An 18,570-nucleotide genomic window follows, 5' to 3' on the forward strand; every position below is an offset into this window, starting at 1 on the left:
GCTCTCATGCTTTCTCATTTAAATGGGGTTTAATTACAACCAAGTGTTTTTCTAGAACATGTGAAGAAATCACTGCTGAAACATCTTCAATGGCTCTGTTGACTATAAAGCCTAACTTCCTAACTCAACATTCAAGATTTTCTACAATTTTCCCAAATTCTTGTGTAGTTCTATCTCCTCTAAGTCCCTAATCTGACTTTTGTTTAGGAACATCAATTACCTCAACAATCTCTAAACAGAAAAGGAATGTTTTGAAATTAATATAAAACCTTTGGAGACTCTTAGGCAAAGATTAGAACGACAGCAGATACACTTTCCCTAGAAAATAATTAGGAGTATTTCACAGTGTCTCTATTACTTTGCCACTACCATATAAAATGTTGTGTAATAAAAAGTACCTTCTCTATTATGAATCAATTTTCTAGGGTGCTTGTAATTGCTGAGCTATTTAACACCTTAATACTCTATGATTCTACCGAAGCCTTAGCTTGCCTACTCACAAAATGCTCTCATACACGTAAGTATCATTGATCTTGGCAACAACCCAGACTGCAGGCACTGGTGCCCCAGAGTAAGAGTAACATCAGGGAGCACAAAAGCCCATCTGGGATGAAAAGTTGCAGGTGAAACCAGATCACTATTCATTCCCCTCTTCCCCTCCAAACACCAGGACTGGATTATAAAACCTCCATATTCCTTCCTAAGTATCTTACCTTGTGACCTCCTTGCCTCTACAGTGCCCAAGCCTTTCTATGGCTTAAAAGGTTCTTTATGATCATCTAGTTCAACCAACTTCTCCAGACTTTTCTCTTAATCTAAAGTGCTAGTCACAGTGAGATATTCAACACTTTCTAAATATTTTGATCAGTTATCAACTATAGAGTAATTGTTAAGCCTTTTTCTCCCTACAGGACTGTAAGCTTCCTAACGGTAGGGTCCTGTCTCCTCCATCTTTGTACCTCTTCCAAGGTTGTGTCTGGCACAGAGTAGATATTCAGTAAATGGCTGAAGAAAGAATGAATGATCCTCACAAATCATTTAAAAGGGCTTCAGTTTTCCCAGTTTTTTTCAACTGCAGAACAAGAGGGCTGGAACAGATGGCCTAAATTCTTTTCAGCTGTAAAACTCTAGAGCTCTGATTTCAGGTTAAAGTTACTACAAGGTTGACCCCTGAATAAGCTGAAGAATTAGCATGCTTTCACTAAAAGTAGGAATATTTTTGTTATTTTTTCTGTATTTAGATCAAACCAAAAGAAAACAAAAATCATCAAGGCTAATAAGTACCTCTGAATGATAGACTGCTTGCTGTGAAACCAAGAAGTCCTGGTTCTGTTTAGCAAGAAGAGAAAGAATTGCATCTGCATGAATTTTTTTATGGGGCATCCTAATTACTTGTCCTTCACTGGGAGGATCATCTTCCTGAATGAAATATAAAGACAATTAACATAACAAAATTCTACGAAACAATTGCATTTTTCTTGACTTGTGATTAATGAAACATAGAAGCCATCATGAAAATGGTCATATTAGCACTTCGTGGAAAGAAGGTGGACACTATTTTCATCTAGTTCTCATTTCCATTTGCCTATACTAACAACTCTTTAGTTTGCCTCAAATAGAAACAACACTATAAAATAATTTGCTTACACTTAACTGGACATTTATAATAAACATGAAAATTGGATCCACTGTCCCAAGTGATTGAGTTATAAGGATTCATAAATGTTTTATGTAGGGCCATCAGGTTTTTGGCTCACACAGTTTCCTGCTTCATATTTATGCAGCACCCAAAGCACCACCAGTGTAGTGATGGGGGTAGAGCACTGGGGGGATGCTGAAACCTGGACCACTGGCAAAAATGAAAAACTGCAGAAATGTGTTAAGGCACCTATAGACCTCTGATTGTCCCTTTGCCTTTGGGCTGACCTCTGGTACTTGGCTAGGGAGTAGGTACTGCAACCCTCCCTGGAGGACCCAGACTAGGCTTCCTGGTACTTCAAATAAGACCTATCCCAAAGATGAAGGACAGTGTGGGCTCAGAGTCAGAGAAACTGGATTCCCTTGTAAATACAACTATTAACAAGATTTTTAATTCCATCAGTAGTATGTTTCACTTAGTATTTTACTAAGTAATTTACTTACTATTTTACTAGTAATGAAACAAAGTTTATTAATTCTAGATTACTGTAAGTCTTTATCCCCCAGCTGTATATAGATAAATGCCTATTGGTGACATGACTTCAAGTTGTTCTTGGATTTTCAAGATTGTACTTCTGCACTTGACTTCATTATGAATTTGTAGCATATCTGGGGCGCCTGGATGGCTCAGTGGGTTAAGCCTCTGCCTTCAGCTCAGGTCATGATCCCAAGGTCCTGGGATCATCATAGAGTGCTCCCTGCTCAGCGGGGAGTCTGCTTCTCCCTCTCTCCACCCCCCACCCCTCACCCCCGCTCTTGCTCTCTCCCTTTCTCTCTCTCTCTCCCAAATGAATAAATAAAATTAAATTAAAAAAGAATTTATAGCATATTTGATTTAGGCTTAGCAAAAACATTAGAGCTCAGTTTCAAACGAAGAAAAACAAAGATATTATCATTTAGTCCCATTTTGGTTTGGCTATTACTTTAAACAAACTTCATATAAACTTAAACATGCTCTGGCACCATGATAAAGTTCTAAGAATGGGTAAGAATGCCATAATGACATATTAAGTAAACCAAATGTTAGTTTAATGCTTCTCTGAAAATAAAGACATCTCATTTTTGCCTTCCCCACATATTATTTCATAAAGTGTTTTCCACTCTCTTCATAATGGACTCAATTACTTGCAATAGATAATTACTGTTAGAGAAGTAATTGTTCCATTAAAAACTTACCAAAAAATCTCCTTAATGCATTATTTCATGCCGCTGTATACAGTAAAGCAAATTGTTTTTAACAAATTTTGTTACTTGGATATATTAATTTCCAGATTCAGGATCTTTATACGATTAACATCCTTAATAACATAAAGATGCTACCTAGCCTCCAAAGCTGCTTGTGGACTTGAGAAATGCTCCACCACACACACCCAGCCCCTTGTAACTTAAGCTTTAGGATTCAGATAGCCCTAATTAGAACTCAAAATGTAGGGCGACTGGGTGGCTCAAGTTGGTTAAGCGACTGCCTTCGGCTCAGGTCATGATCCTGGAGTCCCGGGATCAAGTCCCGCGTCGGGCTCCCTGCTCAGCGGGGAATCTGCTTCTCCCTCTGACCCTCTTCCCTCTCGTGCTCTCTATCTCTCATTCTCTCTCTCTCAAATAAATAAAATCTTAAAAAAAAAAAACTCAAAATGTACAATTATTAGCTTAAAATGAAAAGAAAAGGTATCATGTATCTATGTAAAAAGAGTTGTGTATCTGTCACCAAATAGCTATGTGACATGGACAAGTCATTTAACCTCACTCAACTTCATCTGTAAAATGAGATGTCACATATAACAAAGGACGCACATGAGAACACTGGGAACTTTTTCAAAATATACAGATCTAGGCTTCTAACTGGCCATACATGTGCACACCATACAACTCTCATGACCTATCAAATCCATCTATCAGAGGATGGAACCCAGCATGCATATTTTTTAAAACCTCCCCAGTGAATTTAATATACAGTCCTGGTTTACATCACTTCAAGTGGTTGCTTTACAGGAACTTCTAGCATTATGATTATAAAGGGACAGAGGGACGTGACTTTTCAAAAATAGACCAATCTCTCTGTTTACATCATGATCATGTATAATGATACCAATGGAAAGATAATAACGCCACCAGACTTTACTTTCAGATTTACCCAATCCCTTGAAACTACTAAAAATATGGACAAAGTACATGAAAAAATTGCATTTCAAGATGTGGGACATCAGGTAACAAAAGACGGTGATCCCTGAGAGATGGAAACTAATCAGGAGAGCCCTGTGACTGCTCCAGCTCACTGGAGTTTCCAGGCTGCAGTTTCCAGGCTGCCGCACAGGAGGGAGAATGCAGGCAGAGCTCAGCGACCCCCTGAGCTGAGAAGACGGGACTGAAACTCCAAGAAGCCATGACAGCTAGAGTTTGTAAGACAGGCTCCCAGAAAAGCGAAAGCTGCACAGAGAGAGAACTCTGGAGATCTGCAGAGGGTCCCCTCTGAGCACTCAATACTGATCAGCACATGCATGTGAGGTAACCACATGAGGCTGGAAAAAGGACTGGCTCCAACAGTGTCCAGGGCGTGTACACAGGCTGGAATAATAGCTCTTCCTACCAGGTGGGCTGGAAGACCACATTTAATGAGGCATTGGCGGAAGTGCCTAGAAGGGTCTTGCCTCCACAACGGGGAACAAATAGCCTAGAGTGAGTACTGCTCTGGTCTTAACTCATGAATCTTTAAAGCAAGACTCAAAAGGGTAAAACTGTCTTTAGGCAATTTAACCATATGCCTGAGCAAAGCCCAAATTCTTTGCAGATTCCTGTAATTCCTGTAAAATATAACTCCTAAAAACATAGATGCAAAGGGCCAACACAAAATTTTAGCAGATCAAATTAAACAGCTTTCCTTAAAAAGTTTACCATATATCTACCACATATCTATCCATTCCACTCCTAGGTATTTGCCCAAGAGAAATGAAAGCATATGTCCACATAAAACTTGTACACAAATGTTCATAGTTGCTTTGTGATAGCCAAAACTGGAATAAACCTAAATGTCCATTGACAGGTGAATAGACAAACTGTGGTACATCCATACAACACATTACTACACAGCAATAAAAAGGAACAAACTATGATACACACTACAGCACAGATGAATCTCAAAATAATTATGCTGAGTTAAAGCAACCAGGAAAAAAAAAAGAATATATACCATGTGATTCCATTTCTGTTATTTTGGAAAATGCAAACTAACTCTGGCTACAGAAAGTAGACCAGCAGTGGGGTAGGTACGTGGGGGATGAGAGGACTGATAAGATGTGGGGAGAAGGGATTACAAAAGGGCACGAGGGGACTTTGGGGAGTGATGGGTGGTGGTATGTTCATTATCTTGATTGTGGTAATGGCTCTCCAGATATATACAAATGTCAAAACTTATCAAACTTTTTAAAAAAGAGCAACAATAACAGCAACGCTTAGCAAAGGCTATAGATAAATGTAGATGAAAGTTGAGTACAACTACCTCCCCCTGCTTAGGTGGTTAAAAATATATATTAAAGATTTCTATTCCTTAGTAGTATTTCAAAAGAAAATTCCTATTATCATTTCTGTATGATATTTATATGTAGATACGTAATAATTGATATTATATATCTTGTAATACTAATTGATGTTACACATATTGTAATAATTATATATAATTTAAATATAAACATATATATACACACACACATATGTGTGTGTGTATATATACAGTTTTTTTTAAGATTTTTTTTTATTTATTTATTTGAGAGAGAGAATGAGATAGAGAGAGAGAGCATGAGAGGAGGGAGGGTCAGAGGGAGAAGCAGACTCCCCGCTGAGCAGGGAGCCCGATGCGGGACTCGATCCCAGGACTCCAGGATCATGACCTGAGCCAAAGGCAGTCGCTTTAACCAACTGAGCCACCCAGGCGCCCCAGTTTTTTTTTTTTTTTAAGTAGGTTTCATGCGTAGCATGGAGCCCAATGTGGGGCTTGAACTTATGACCCTGAGATCAAGACCTGAGCTGAGATCAAGAGTTGGCCGCTTAACCAACTGAGCCACCCAGGCACCCCTATAATAATAATAATAAATATATATATATATTCTTAAAGATTTATTTATTTGAGAGATAGAGCAAGCAAGAAAGACAGCCGGGGGGGGCAGAGGGGGAGAGAGGGAGAGAGAGAGAGACAGAGACAGAGAGAGAATATCCTCAAGCAGACTTCCCGCTGGGTGCAGAGCCCAACATGGGGCTCTATCGCAGGACCCTGAGATCATGACCTGAGCCAAAATCAAGAGTCAGGTGCTTAACCAACTGAGCCACCCAGAAGCCCCTGTAATCATGTTTTTATTTTTTTTCTTTAAATTTTTTTATTGTTATATTAATCACCATACATTACATCATTAGTTTTTGATGTAGTCTTCCATGATTCATTGTTTGTGCATAACACCCAGTGCTCCACACAATGTAATCATGTTTTTAAATGCCAACTTTTTCTTCCATAGAGCTAGGTAATAACTAGGAAGTGCTGGTACTACTGTGTCCTATTTCAGTTTCTTTTTCTTATGCCAATGAATTCAATTATTTTTAGCACAAAGAATTATAATCCTGATTAGGGAAAAATAACAAATATATCATAAGAGAGCAAGTTTAAACAGATAAAGCCCTGTTTGAAATATTATAAAGGCACTGTACCCATATGACAATTTCCACTGAGCTAGATTTTCATTACATAATTACATTAACTGTGTATTTTTCAAGTACCGGAGCCACAGAGGTTAATAATTTTCTTTCATTCTCACAATTATAATGAAATGTGCAAGAAGCCTTAAATTCCTTCATGGATATTTTATTAAATTTTATACCTATAACTCAAATATCTGAGGAAAAAACCCTGATCAATGGCAACAAATTCATCAAAATATTCCTTGTGTCAGAATTCAATATGGAGCCAATAATTTCTTACCATTTCAAGGGCATCATGCAGAGTACTGGATAAGCTATCATTTAGGTTCATCAAATACAGTCCTTCATCTCCTAAAACTAGAAATTACATTATAAAAATTTAGAAAACAGAAGAAACGTAAATTTTGCAAACAATCTTACCATAAGGCCATAGAACATTACATTTAAACATACAATAAAAATACTGTTCATAAATAATTCACAAGTTACTCAATCTCACCAGTTTTTTTAAAAGTACATTTTATAACAAAGATGAGATTTTTGTTTTACCTATCAGCTGTCAGAAATTAAAAAAAAACTATACATATCGATGGCAACTATGAAACTGAGAAAGAGGCACTCCTAAATACTACCGATGTAATTAAAAACTGCTTAAAATTAAAAACTGGTTAACCTTTCTAAAGAGCATGTTGGCAATGTATCACTATTTTAAAGGTGCGTATTCTTTTTTTTTTTTTTTAAAGATTTTATTTATTTATTTGACAGAGAGAGACACAGCAAGAGAGGGAACACAAGCAGGGGGAGTGGGAGAGGGAGAAGCAGGCTTCCCGCTGAGCAGGGAACCTGATGTGGGGCTTGATCCCAGGACCCTGGGATCATGACCTGAGCCAAAGGCAGATGCTTAACGACTGAGCCACCCAGGCACCCCTTAAAGGTGTGTATTCTGATTCAGCAATTCCACTTCTAGGAATGTATTCTAAGGAATTAATCAGATAGGTCCACAAAGTGTATGTGTGTAAGAATGGTCATTGGAGGGTTATTTTTTACAAATAGTATGGAAATATTGAAAGAATCTACATGCCAACCACTATGGCATTGTTTTAATGGACTACACATAACTTAAAAAATGAGGTGCAGCTATATGTATTGATAAAAAAGATGTCCACAATATGCTATTAGGTAAAAAAATTCAGGCTTCAAAACAACATATATAGTATGATCCTATTTTTAAAGGTAAAAATACACACACACACACACACACACACACACACACACACACACGTATGTAGGTATCTACATATGCATAGAAAAAAACAGACTGGAAGGGTATACCCCAAACTATTAAGAGTGATATTATTTCTGGAAGGTGAGATTTATGAGCAAGATTTTACTTTCTGAAGTTAAGGCACAGAAAAGTTACCTTGCAGAGTCCATATTCTTTCTATTATACCATGTTTAATCTTAAAAATTAAGTAAAAACACTAGACATAGAAAAGTATTAGAAATTATCATAATGTAACAAGTGACATCAATTGATACAAGTTAACTTACTCTTGGGAGCCACTCTTTGACCACAGTTAAATAAAATCTCTCCTTCAGAGATGGGTCTATCTAAAGTCTCGGTTTCAGTGACAGTTATGCTCAAGGTGCTCTCCGTTGTTGATGAATCAGAACCTGGCATCTGTGTGGGGGAAGGGGCCTTGGTGCCAGAAGGAAGTAGCGTAAACGGAACTGGAGGTTCTGGAGGTGCAGGCTGAGTAGGGAAATCCACACTCTCAGGTTCTTCATCCTTGGCCACAGACATTACACTAAGAAGAAAAAGACATTTTGAACTTATTAGGTCACTGAAGGCCTATATTAATTTTTATATTTTAAAAACCCGATTCAAAGGTCTCCTTTAGCAAAGTGTTTCTATAATCTGCACTACTATAATTACCAAGATTTATTTTTCCAAAATTGTTTTCATGCTTTAATCATAGACCATCTTGAAAGTTCTACCATCTCTAAAATAAATCTGTACAGTAATATAAAAGTTAACTAATCAGTGTAAATGAAGATTCACTCTGAGGAGAAATCATTTTCTATTTTACTAACGATATTATAACTATACATATTTTAATCTGTTTCACAAAAATGTTTTAAAAAAGAATTGAAGGCACAAGTAAATCTGGTGAAAATTTTAAAAACTAAAGTTTATGAAACTTCTACTAAAGTATAAAGTAGCTTGTGGTTTATAAAGCTTCGTCATTTCTGATGTTTTCAATGTATCCTTTGTGTCAACTTAAGATGAAATGCAGTTTCTGAAAGTGAATATGTTATCATTTACATAGCTCTCGGGTGAAGTTCTTCTTGAAGAGAGTTAGGATTCTCTTCTTCCAGTGGCAGGTCTCCATCACTCCATGGCTTAGGAAGCTCTGGGTCTGACAGCTTCAATTTATCGATGGAAATCTCTGACAAAGTTGGGGAAAAAGCTGGGGCAGGAGGAGGTGTTGTAGTAGGGGTAACCGCTGGAGTATTAACAAGTGTGATGGCAGGCGTATCATTTCCTAAAGATTTTTTGTTTAAAAAGAAATTTGAAAAGTCAATAAACAACTCCATAGGAAGGCAAGATATGTTGCTTCAGGAATTTCTTAACATTTTGGTGTACAAATAATGGCAATAATCATTAATAATAATAATGGCCACTAATGGGAAAATTCCCAAATTAATTTAGTAAAGTATTAGAAAATAATCTTGAAAAGACCTATCACTTTTACAGTGCCATGAACTTAAAAGTAGTCTTTTTTAAAAAATATTTATTTATTTGAGAGCGAGAGCACAAGTGGGGTGAGGGGCAGAGAAAGAAGCAGACTCCCCACAGAGCAGGGAGCCCGATGCAGAACCCTGGCTGGGATCACGACCTGAGCTGAAGGCAGACGCTTAACCGACTGAGCCAACCAGGTACCCCTGAACTTAAAAGTAGTCTAAGTGTGTATTAGATCCTATACTTTTATAACGGTTTTTTTTAAGGTGTTTTATTTTTTTAAGTAATCTCCAAGCCCAATGTGGGGCTCAAACTTACAACCCTGAGATCAAGAGTTGCATGCTCTACTGACTGAGGCAGCCAGGTGCCCCTAGATCATATACTTTAAAAAGTGGCAACCAATTTCTTAGTTTCCTTGCAAGAATGATTTATTAAAACCTAATAAGCAAAAGGTATATGCATATTAATCTATAAAACATAAAATAAACCATGTAATCTTATGTAATAGTTATTAGATAAAAACCGATGTACAGAAATAAGGTTTCTACCTTTTTCAGCGAGTATTTCTTTCGCCAGAATAGCTAAATCACGATCTGAATTACAGGGAGAAGAATCTGGAGTTTTTACTAACACAAGCTCCTTAGGAGGTGATGAAGGTGAATGAGGAGGAGTTGGCTGTGGGGTAGCCACTGGGGTACATATTCTTGCCTAAAATAAATAAAACAAGATATCAATAATCACCCAAGATATTATAATCACCCAAAAAAGATAATGTAAAACAACGAAATGAGCTCATTCAGAGATTACAGAGAATTTAAATGAATGGGGAAGAAATGGGAGCCCTACCTTGAACTTCTAGCTGTTAGTTTCAAGACTAGCCTGCAGAGACCCTCAGGCTATTGAAATAGCTCTGCCTCTGAAGCAGACCCCAAAGAAATCTAAGGCTCTCTCTTCTAACATAGAGAGGAAGATGCAGTGAATATACAGCTGAAGATCAAATGCAAACACAAGCTGGGTAGGCCATGTAACAGAAAGGAAGTATTTTAACTGACAAGATATCAAAGAGCAGCCTTTTAGCACAAAAGAACAGAGCTTGTAAAAAGTAATGGAAAGATAAGAAAAAGCGGGGTGGGGGGGCATGAAATGAAGACAATATGGAGATGGAAAGGACTGAGGAAGGAAAAAGTAAACACTTTAAAATGGATTTGTTAAATAGGTAATTATTCAAATTCAAAAAGGTACAAAAGAAAGATAGTGCGAATTAAGTCTCCTTACCTGGCCATAACCTATCTACCTAATTCCCTTCCCTAGAGTCATCAGACATAATTTCATATGTGTATAGATTATCTGTGGGATAACTTCCTAAAAGTGGGACTGCTTGGTTAAAGGGTTAATTGTATTTTTAATTTGAATACATATTGTCAAATTTCCCTCTGCAGGGTTATATTATTGTACACTAACCACAAGAAGGTATGTGAATTCCCATTTCCCCAAGGTTTTCTACACAATGTCATTATCAAACTTCTGGTGTTTTACCAATCTAATAAGTAAAAATGAGGTTTCAGTGATTTTTTTTCCTTATTATCAGTGATATTGACTATCTTTTTATATGTATATGAGCCATTTGTATTTCTTTGTGTGTGAACTGTCTAGACATGTCTTTTACCTATTTTTTCAAATACATTGTCTTTTTTCTCCTCATTCTAAAACATCTGTATACAGCAGGGTAATTAGCCTTTATTTTGATTATGAGTTGAAAATTGTTATGCAATTTTAAAACCATGAAGCATATTAGAAATTCTATGGCACTGCTTAATAATTAGCATATACTCAGCCTTTATTTCTTTCCTCTTGACTACATAAAACAACAGCATAAGAGCACTGTTTTCAAATATAATGCTACTGACCATCATCATGAGAGAATCTGAAGGTATTCTAACTAGTATTGGTAATGGATAATGATGATAAACAATTAGTTATTGAGTACCAAATTCCAGGCACTAGATGAAGCTCTTTTCATTCATCATCTCGCTATATTTTCCACAAAATCTTGGCTAAGATGATAACAGTATCATAAAGATGGCAATTCTCTCCAAATTAAACCAATCAAAATCAGATCAATTCCCATAAAAATCCTCAAAAAATCTTTCATGGCACTTGAAAACTAAATTGTAATATATATTTGGAAGAACAAAGGACCAAGAAAAGTCATGACAATTCTGAAGATAATGAACAATATGGCAGTGGGGAAAGGGAGCTTGCCCTCCCAGATACTCAGTAAGCAGATTTTGGTAAAGTCCTGGTTATTTAAACTCTAGGTATTTTCTCTATTATACATATGAAACTAAAGCAACAGAGCGGAGGGTTCAAATTCAGATCTTCCCAACTCCCAAGTCTATGCTCTTAACAACTGTATATACTGCCTATTTATACTGATTTTTTTACATTTTTCTCATTCTATCACCCTCATGAGAGTCTATGCAGTATACGGGCAGAAAACATACCAACGTTAATTAGCACAGAGACAGCCATAACCCTGACAACATCTGCACTGCATGCATGACCAATAAGCTGAACAAGCACAGACCAAAACTATGTACCTAATCTCTGGCACACTAATCACATCATGCCAATTACATTATACCAATCTCTATAAAATTCAAATATGTAACTTTGTTTATACCTCAAATGAGATAGTTTAAATGTTTCACCTATATAAAATGATGCCCTCATGATCTATAGAATCAGAAGTGACTACAAGGTTTTAAACACCTGGTTAGTAGTATAGAGTCTATTTTGGTTTTGTATAATTCCACATTCCTATAATAGGTTAGAAACCATTTAGCATAGTAAGGGTGATGAAACAAACAACAAAAGTGCCTAAAATATATTTTCTTTTAAAGATTAAAAATAGCAGTTTATATAATAACCCAAAGTAATGTGTGAACATTGGCTATATCTTGAATTTTAAAAAAATCTATAAAGGATATTTTGTGAACAACAGGGAAATTCGAATATGGACTCTATATTACATAGTACTAACATATCAATGTTAAATTTCTTCAGAAGTATGATGATGGCATTTTGATTATGTAATAAAGTATCTTGTTCTTAGGAGATACTGCTGCTTTCAGAAGTGAAATGTCATAATATCTGCAACTTTCAAATGATTTTTAAAGAATATATAACATATAAAGACAGATAAAATATGTCAAAAAAGTTATCAATTGGAAAATATTAGATAAAGGGTATACAGACATTCATTGTATTATACTTTCAACTTTTCTATAGATTTAAAAGTTAAATGCTGGGGAAAATAATACTATAATATCATAGCAACAACAACAAAAAAATCAATCTCCACCACAAACTATGATCTTATTGTGATACCTAATTTAAAATTTGTCCATCTTACTGTTTTTTAATAAATATATCAAAAACTCCCCAGGACTCCAAGTCATGAAAGGAGAGTCACTCCTACCAGCAAGTATGTGTTGCTTGCTGAAACATCCCCAGAAACACTTGTAGCAACAGGACCTTGCTTCTTTGCTTCTCTGTCACCCAGCATGACAGCAATGGTCTCAGCAAGAGCCTCATTCACAAAATGGCTTATCATGTCTGAATTCACAGGAATCCCAGCGTCAACAAAAAGCTGGAGGGCACCATTGCTTGTTCCTTCCACTAAAAAAAAAAAAAAAAAAGAAATGAAAGAATTTCAGAGTAAGTGTGCAAGAAACATGCCTGCAATCTAAATGTTAATTCTTAAAATTTTAGAGATGCAAACATAGGTGTATAAGGGGGTAGGAGGAAGAATAAAAATGAAAATACAAAATTACTTATTACAAAAGAGAATAAGATGGTAACTCACATAATGAACACCCTCTTTAACAAACCAAAACGGGGAGGAAAACACCCAGATGAAAACTTTACTTAAATGGCCTCTTCCCTACCACTTCAGCATTTAGTGATAAAAAAGACTTGTATCCACATCAAATGTTCTCATCTGAAAACACCCCACATTTTCAAGGATAGGGCAAGAGGAAACCCTATGACAGATCTTGGTCAAAACACAAAGACACAGGGGTGCCTGGGTGGCTCAGTCGGTTGAGTGTCTACCTTCAGCTCAGGTCAGGGTCCCAGGGTCTTGGGATCCAGCCCAGAGTTGGGCAACCTGCCCAGTGGGGAGCCTGCTTCTCCCCCGCCTCTCCCCCTGACTCATGCTCTCTCTCTCTTGCTCTATCTCTCTCTCTCAAATAAATAAAAATCTTTTAAATAAATAAATAAATAACAAAACACAAAGACCCAGTGACTGTGGAGGATTTTAGAGAAATAATAGCTGCTTCATAAATGAAGACAAACCTTCTTTCCTTCTAGTTTCAGATACAGTAGTTACTAACAATACAAGCTAATCCTACTCAAACTTTTATAGTAGTTTACATGCTTGATATCAGAAGCTATATAGGTATATTAATAACTCAAACAGATTATAATTTTTACTTGTATAAATGTACATAAAATTGAGTAAAACTTCCTTAACAGACTTTACTAGACTTAAAGTGGGCTATATTTCTAAAGCTCTATGTGGAAAACATGTAAACAATGATCAATACAATTTGATGCAGACATAACCTCTCCAAAGAGTATTCCTTAATTAGTACAACTAAGGCAGCAATATCCAGAATTCCCTAAAAAGTGGTTACAGGTGTCTTGAGATCACTTGTTGAGGGATAAGTAATAGCAATTTACTCTGAAGTTACCATAGCAAACACTATCAAATGTCAAATTTGTATTTGACAGTATATGTAGATACATCTCCTTTTCAGTTCTTATAATTTATTGTTTCGGCATGATCAGAAATTAGAACACTTCTGTTATAAAGGCCAAAAAGCCCTACCCAGACATAGGCAAAACAAAAGCAAACACACATGCTTTTAAATAGAAGAGAATAGGATCTAAATGTCCAATATGGAAATTTTAAGATTTTCATCCAGGAAAACATAAACTTCCTCATAACTTTGTTGATCATTTTTTCCCTTCCTTCCAAAAGTGCTGAAAGAAAACCTGGGGTGGTAGCAGTGGAGGAGCCATTCAAGTTATACTAAACAGGAAGAATTAACTAAATGCAACAATAAATTGTATGGAGTGAGGGTACAGGCTATGGCCGGGTGGAGATGAGGAAAAACAAAAAGAAAATAGAACAAACAATAACTCCAAAGCTTTGGCGATTGGGCACTTGGAAAATTCTGATATTAATGTAAACAGAAACAAAGAAAGGACAGGTTGGGCTAGAAAAACTTTGGATATGTCAAGTTTCGGATGCCAGTGGAGCATCAAGTAGAATATTCATCAACAGACAGAACTGCAAGTTTGCAGCCTAGATGTGTGGTTTAGGGGTGAGCAACTGAACAGGGAAAAAAAAAATGATGATAAAATAAAGTCCTAAAGAAATCAAAAAGATAGCAGAAACAACAACAGAATGGAGTCTAAGAAACCAAAATGAGTACGACATTTTAAGAATTAGAGGTGGTTGGGACGCCTGGGTGGCTCAGTTGTTAAGCGTCTGCCTTCGGCTCAGGTCATGATCCCAGGGTCCTGGGATCGAGCCCCATATCGGGCTCCCTGCTCCGCGGGAAGCCTGTTTCTCCCCCTCCCTCTGCCCCTGCTTGTGTTCCCTCTCTCGCTGTCTATTTCTCTGTCAAATAAATAAATAAAATCTTAAAAAAAAAAAACAAAAGAATTAGAGGTGGTCAACAGCGCCCATGCTAGACCCATGAGGGAAGATAAGGATTTGGAAAAAAAGTTTATTCTTGACAACCAAATTCTGTGAGAGAGGAGTTTCATTAGGGAAAGGGCAGAAAGCTCCATAAGGACTAAAGAGAAAGTGGGCAATGAGAAAGTATAAGCCGTAAATATAGGCTCTGAAGTCTAGGATTTGGGCAGTTAAGAGACAGTCTATGGAGGAAGAAAAGTAGGTAATTCTGGACTGAAGAGAAAGCAAAAAAATAGAGGTAATGATACATAGGAATGTTTTATAAAGAAGAAAAAGGGACGCCTGGGTGGCTCAGTCAGTTAAGCGTCTGACTTTGGCTCAGGTCATGATCTCAGGGTCCTGGGATAGAACCCCTCATCAAGCCCTGCATCAGGCCACTTGTCCAGCTCTGCTCTCAGTGGGGAGTCTGCCTGTTCCTCTCCTTTTCCCTCTGCCCCTCCGCCTGGTCATACTTAGGCACACACTCTCTCTCTCTCTAATATATAAATAAAATCTTAAAAAAAGAACAAATTTGGAGAACTTACACTATCCAATTTCAAGACTTATTTTTATTTATTTATTTTAAAGATTTTATTTATTTATTTGACAGAGAGAGACACAGCGAGAGAGGAAACACAAGCAGGGGGAGTGGGAGACGGAGAAGCAGGCTTCCTGTTGAGCAGGGAGCCTGATGGCAGGGCTCCATCCCAGGACCCTGGGATCATGACCTGAGCTGAAAGCAGACACTTAACGACTGAGCCACCCAGGTGCCCCAACACTTGTTTTTAAATTACAATAATGTGGTATTGACATAAAAACAGACTTACAGATCAAGGGACAGAAAAAAAGCCCAGAAACAGATTCATACGTATTTAGCCAACTGATTTTCAACAAGTGTCAAAACAATTCATTGGGAGAAAGGATAATCTTTTCAAGAAATAATGCTAGAACAATTGGATATCTATATACTAAAAAAAAACTTCGTATATGGTGTAAAGTAGGCATCAAAATTAACTCAACATGCACCATAGACCTAAATGCAGTCTGAAGCCATACATCATCTAGAAGAAAACATAGGAGAAAAGCTTAATGATCTCGAGAATCATAAATAATATGCCAATAAACACAAACTATAAAAGGAAAATTGATAAATTAAAATTCATGAAAATTAACTTTTTGGTTTTCTTTTTTTTTAAGATTTTATTTCTTTATTTATTTGAGAGAGAGCAAGAGTGAGAGAGCACAAGCAGGGAGAGCCACAGAGAGAGCAGCAGAGGAAGAAGGAGAAGCAGACTCCTCACTGAGCAGGGAGCCTGATGCAGGGCTTGATGCCAGGACCCCGGGATCATAACCAGAGCCAAAGCAGAAACTTAACTGACTGAGCCACCCAGGTGCCCCAGCCTTTTGGTTTTCAAAAGATAATGCTGAGAAAGCAAAAAGGCAAGACACAAACTAGGAGAACCTATTTGCAAAATATATCCAATAAAGGACTGTATCCAGAATAAGTAAAGAACTTTTACAACTCAATAATAGGAAGACACAAACTTCAATTTAAAAATGGGCAAAAGATTTAAAAGGACATTTCAGCAAAGTAAGTGTACAGGTGGCAAATAAGCACATGAAAAAAATATACATTAGTCATTAGGGAAATGCAAATAATGAGATATCTCTACACGCTTACAAAATGTCTACAATTAAAAACACTGACAACACCAAGTGCTGGTGAGGATGTAGAGCAACTGGAGTTCTCATGCACTCCTGGCTGGGAATGCAAAATAGAACAGCCTCAAAATATTTAGCAGTTTCTTATAAAGTTAAACATCTATTTACCATATGACCAAGAGAACTTAAAAGATGTGTCTAAAAGATTTGCTTGGAAATATCCATATCATAGCTTTATTTATAATAGCCACAAATGAAAAGACTACAAATTTCCATCAACTGGCAACTGTGTTAAAAAATTATGATAGAGCCATACAATGTAAAATTACTATATGCATAAAACATGATTGTCAAAGCCTTATGCTAAATAAAGGCAGACACAAAAGGCTACATATTATACGACTACATATATATAAAATTCTAGTAAAGGCAAAAATAGAGTAATAGAAAGCAGATCAGTGGCTGTTAGGGCCCACCCAGTAGGCACGGACTACAGTGTGGCATGAACGAGCTTGTTGGAACAATGGAAGTGTTTTTCTCTACCACGATTGTGTGGCTAATACACAGTTGTGTGTATTTATCAAAACTCACCAAACTGTACACTTAGAATTGGTGAATATTATGGCAAGTAAACTATACCTCAAAGAAGCTGATGGAAAAGGAGCGGGAAGAAGAGGGAAGAGGAGGAGGAGGAAAAGGAAGAAAGAAGGAAAGAAGACAGAAGAGGAACAGGAGGAAAGATGAAGGGTTCCATGAAGAGGCTCCATCGTCCATTCAGTGAATACCCGAAGTCTCATTAGGTGTCAGAGGCTAGGCACTAAAGGAGAAACATCTGTAATCCCGAGGAATTTATAGTCTAGTGAAACAGATATGTAAACCAATCGTAATGCAATCTGATAGTTCCCATACCAAATATATACCCAAAGTGCTGTGGGAAGTAACAGAGAGATCTGGGGTGGGAGGGATGGAAGGATAGAATGATGTGAATGCTGCAGTATGAGATATGGAAGTGAGAGAAAACTTACCTCCACTACAGAGAAAACAGGGAAATGGTATCGGAAGTAAGAGCCTATCTTCTAAACTTACTTCTAAAATACATAAATCCACGACTTGAAGGTTTTACCTTTTTTTTTAAAGATTTATTTATTTATTAGGGAGAGAGAGAGCCCATGTGTGCAGAGAGGGGCAGAGGGAAAGAGAAAATCTCAAGCAGACTCCCCCCTGAGCAAAAAGCCCAATGTGGGGCTCTATCCACAACTCATGAGATCATGACCTGAGCCAAAATCAAGAGTCAGATGCTCAACCAATTAAGCCACCCAGGTGCCCCAAGGTTTTATCTTTCAATACCAAAAAAAAGTAAAAGATTCCATTTCACTTACCGATGTCAGAAGTCAATGGTTCACTTGTCTCACTGACTGAAGCACTGACATTAGGTATGGCCTGTTGTTGGATGGGAAAGAGCCCAGAGATAATTCTTGACATTATTTCTTGTTCTACCCTGGGGAATAAAAGTTGAGGATTCCTAAATTTGACTGAATGTATAAAGTGTTAGAAATAACACCCTTAAAAATAAACTTTACCCATGGACACAAACATTTACATGTGAAAGTAGTAATTCTGAAAGTTAAATCTGGAAAGAAAAAATAAGTATCTCCCAGTGAAATAAACCACATGAAAGAGAATCTCCATGTGGGAGACATTTAAATTTCATTTAATAAACTTGCAGATTAGTCTAACGAAAAGTTTAACAGACCTCTTAAATTCATAATAAGGTTTAGGTCAAGGATTATCTGACATATCATGCACCTAAAATGTTGGGTTCCCTACTCTGAAAGCACCTATATAATAGCACACAACATCAGAGTTAGAAAAGAAGTCCAGCTGCCCTCTCTTCAAAGAAATAAATATATAGACTGCAATACAGGTAGTTTTCCTCTTAAAAAGGTAAGACAATTTATTTCCGAGGTCATTTTTCGGAAATGAAAGAGGAAGGCGAGGAGGAAGGAAAAGGGGAACATAATAGGAGACCACTTCTGTA

General features: G+C 37.0%; 1 protein-coding gene across 10 annotated transcripts in view; it reads right to left on the bottom strand.

Annotated features, from left to right (window-relative positions):
• Positions 1-18,570, bottom strand: part of KIAA0586 (KIAA0586 ortholog) — a 119,348-nt gene that overhangs the window by 58,332 nt on the left and 42,446 nt on the right. For all 10 annotated transcript variants that reach the window (XM_027570156.1, XM_027570155.1, XM_027570157.1 and 7 more), the window contains 7 exons: positions 17,912-18,030; positions 12,603-12,802; positions 9,670-9,829; positions 8,705-8,924; positions 7,930-8,186; positions 6,659-6,735; positions 1,285-1,419 (listed from right to left, as the gene is read on the bottom strand). In XM_027570156.1, coding sequence (XP_027425957.1) covers positions 1,285-1,419; positions 6,659-6,735; positions 7,930-8,186; positions 8,705-8,924; positions 9,670-9,829; positions 12,603-12,802; positions 17,912-18,030 — 1,168 coding nt within the window. The remainder of the gene's footprint in view (positions 1-1,284; positions 1,420-6,658; positions 6,736-7,929; positions 8,187-8,704; positions 8,925-9,669; positions 9,830-12,602; positions 12,803-17,911; positions 18,031-18,570) is intronic.

This window comes from Zalophus californianus, chromosome 6, assembly GCF_009762305.2.
Source record: "Zalophus californianus isolate mZalCal1 chromosome 6, mZalCal1.pri.v2, whole genome shotgun sequence".
In the NCBI taxonomy this organism is placed as follows: domain Eukaryota; kingdom Metazoa; phylum Chordata; class Mammalia; order Carnivora; family Otariidae; genus Zalophus; species Zalophus californianus.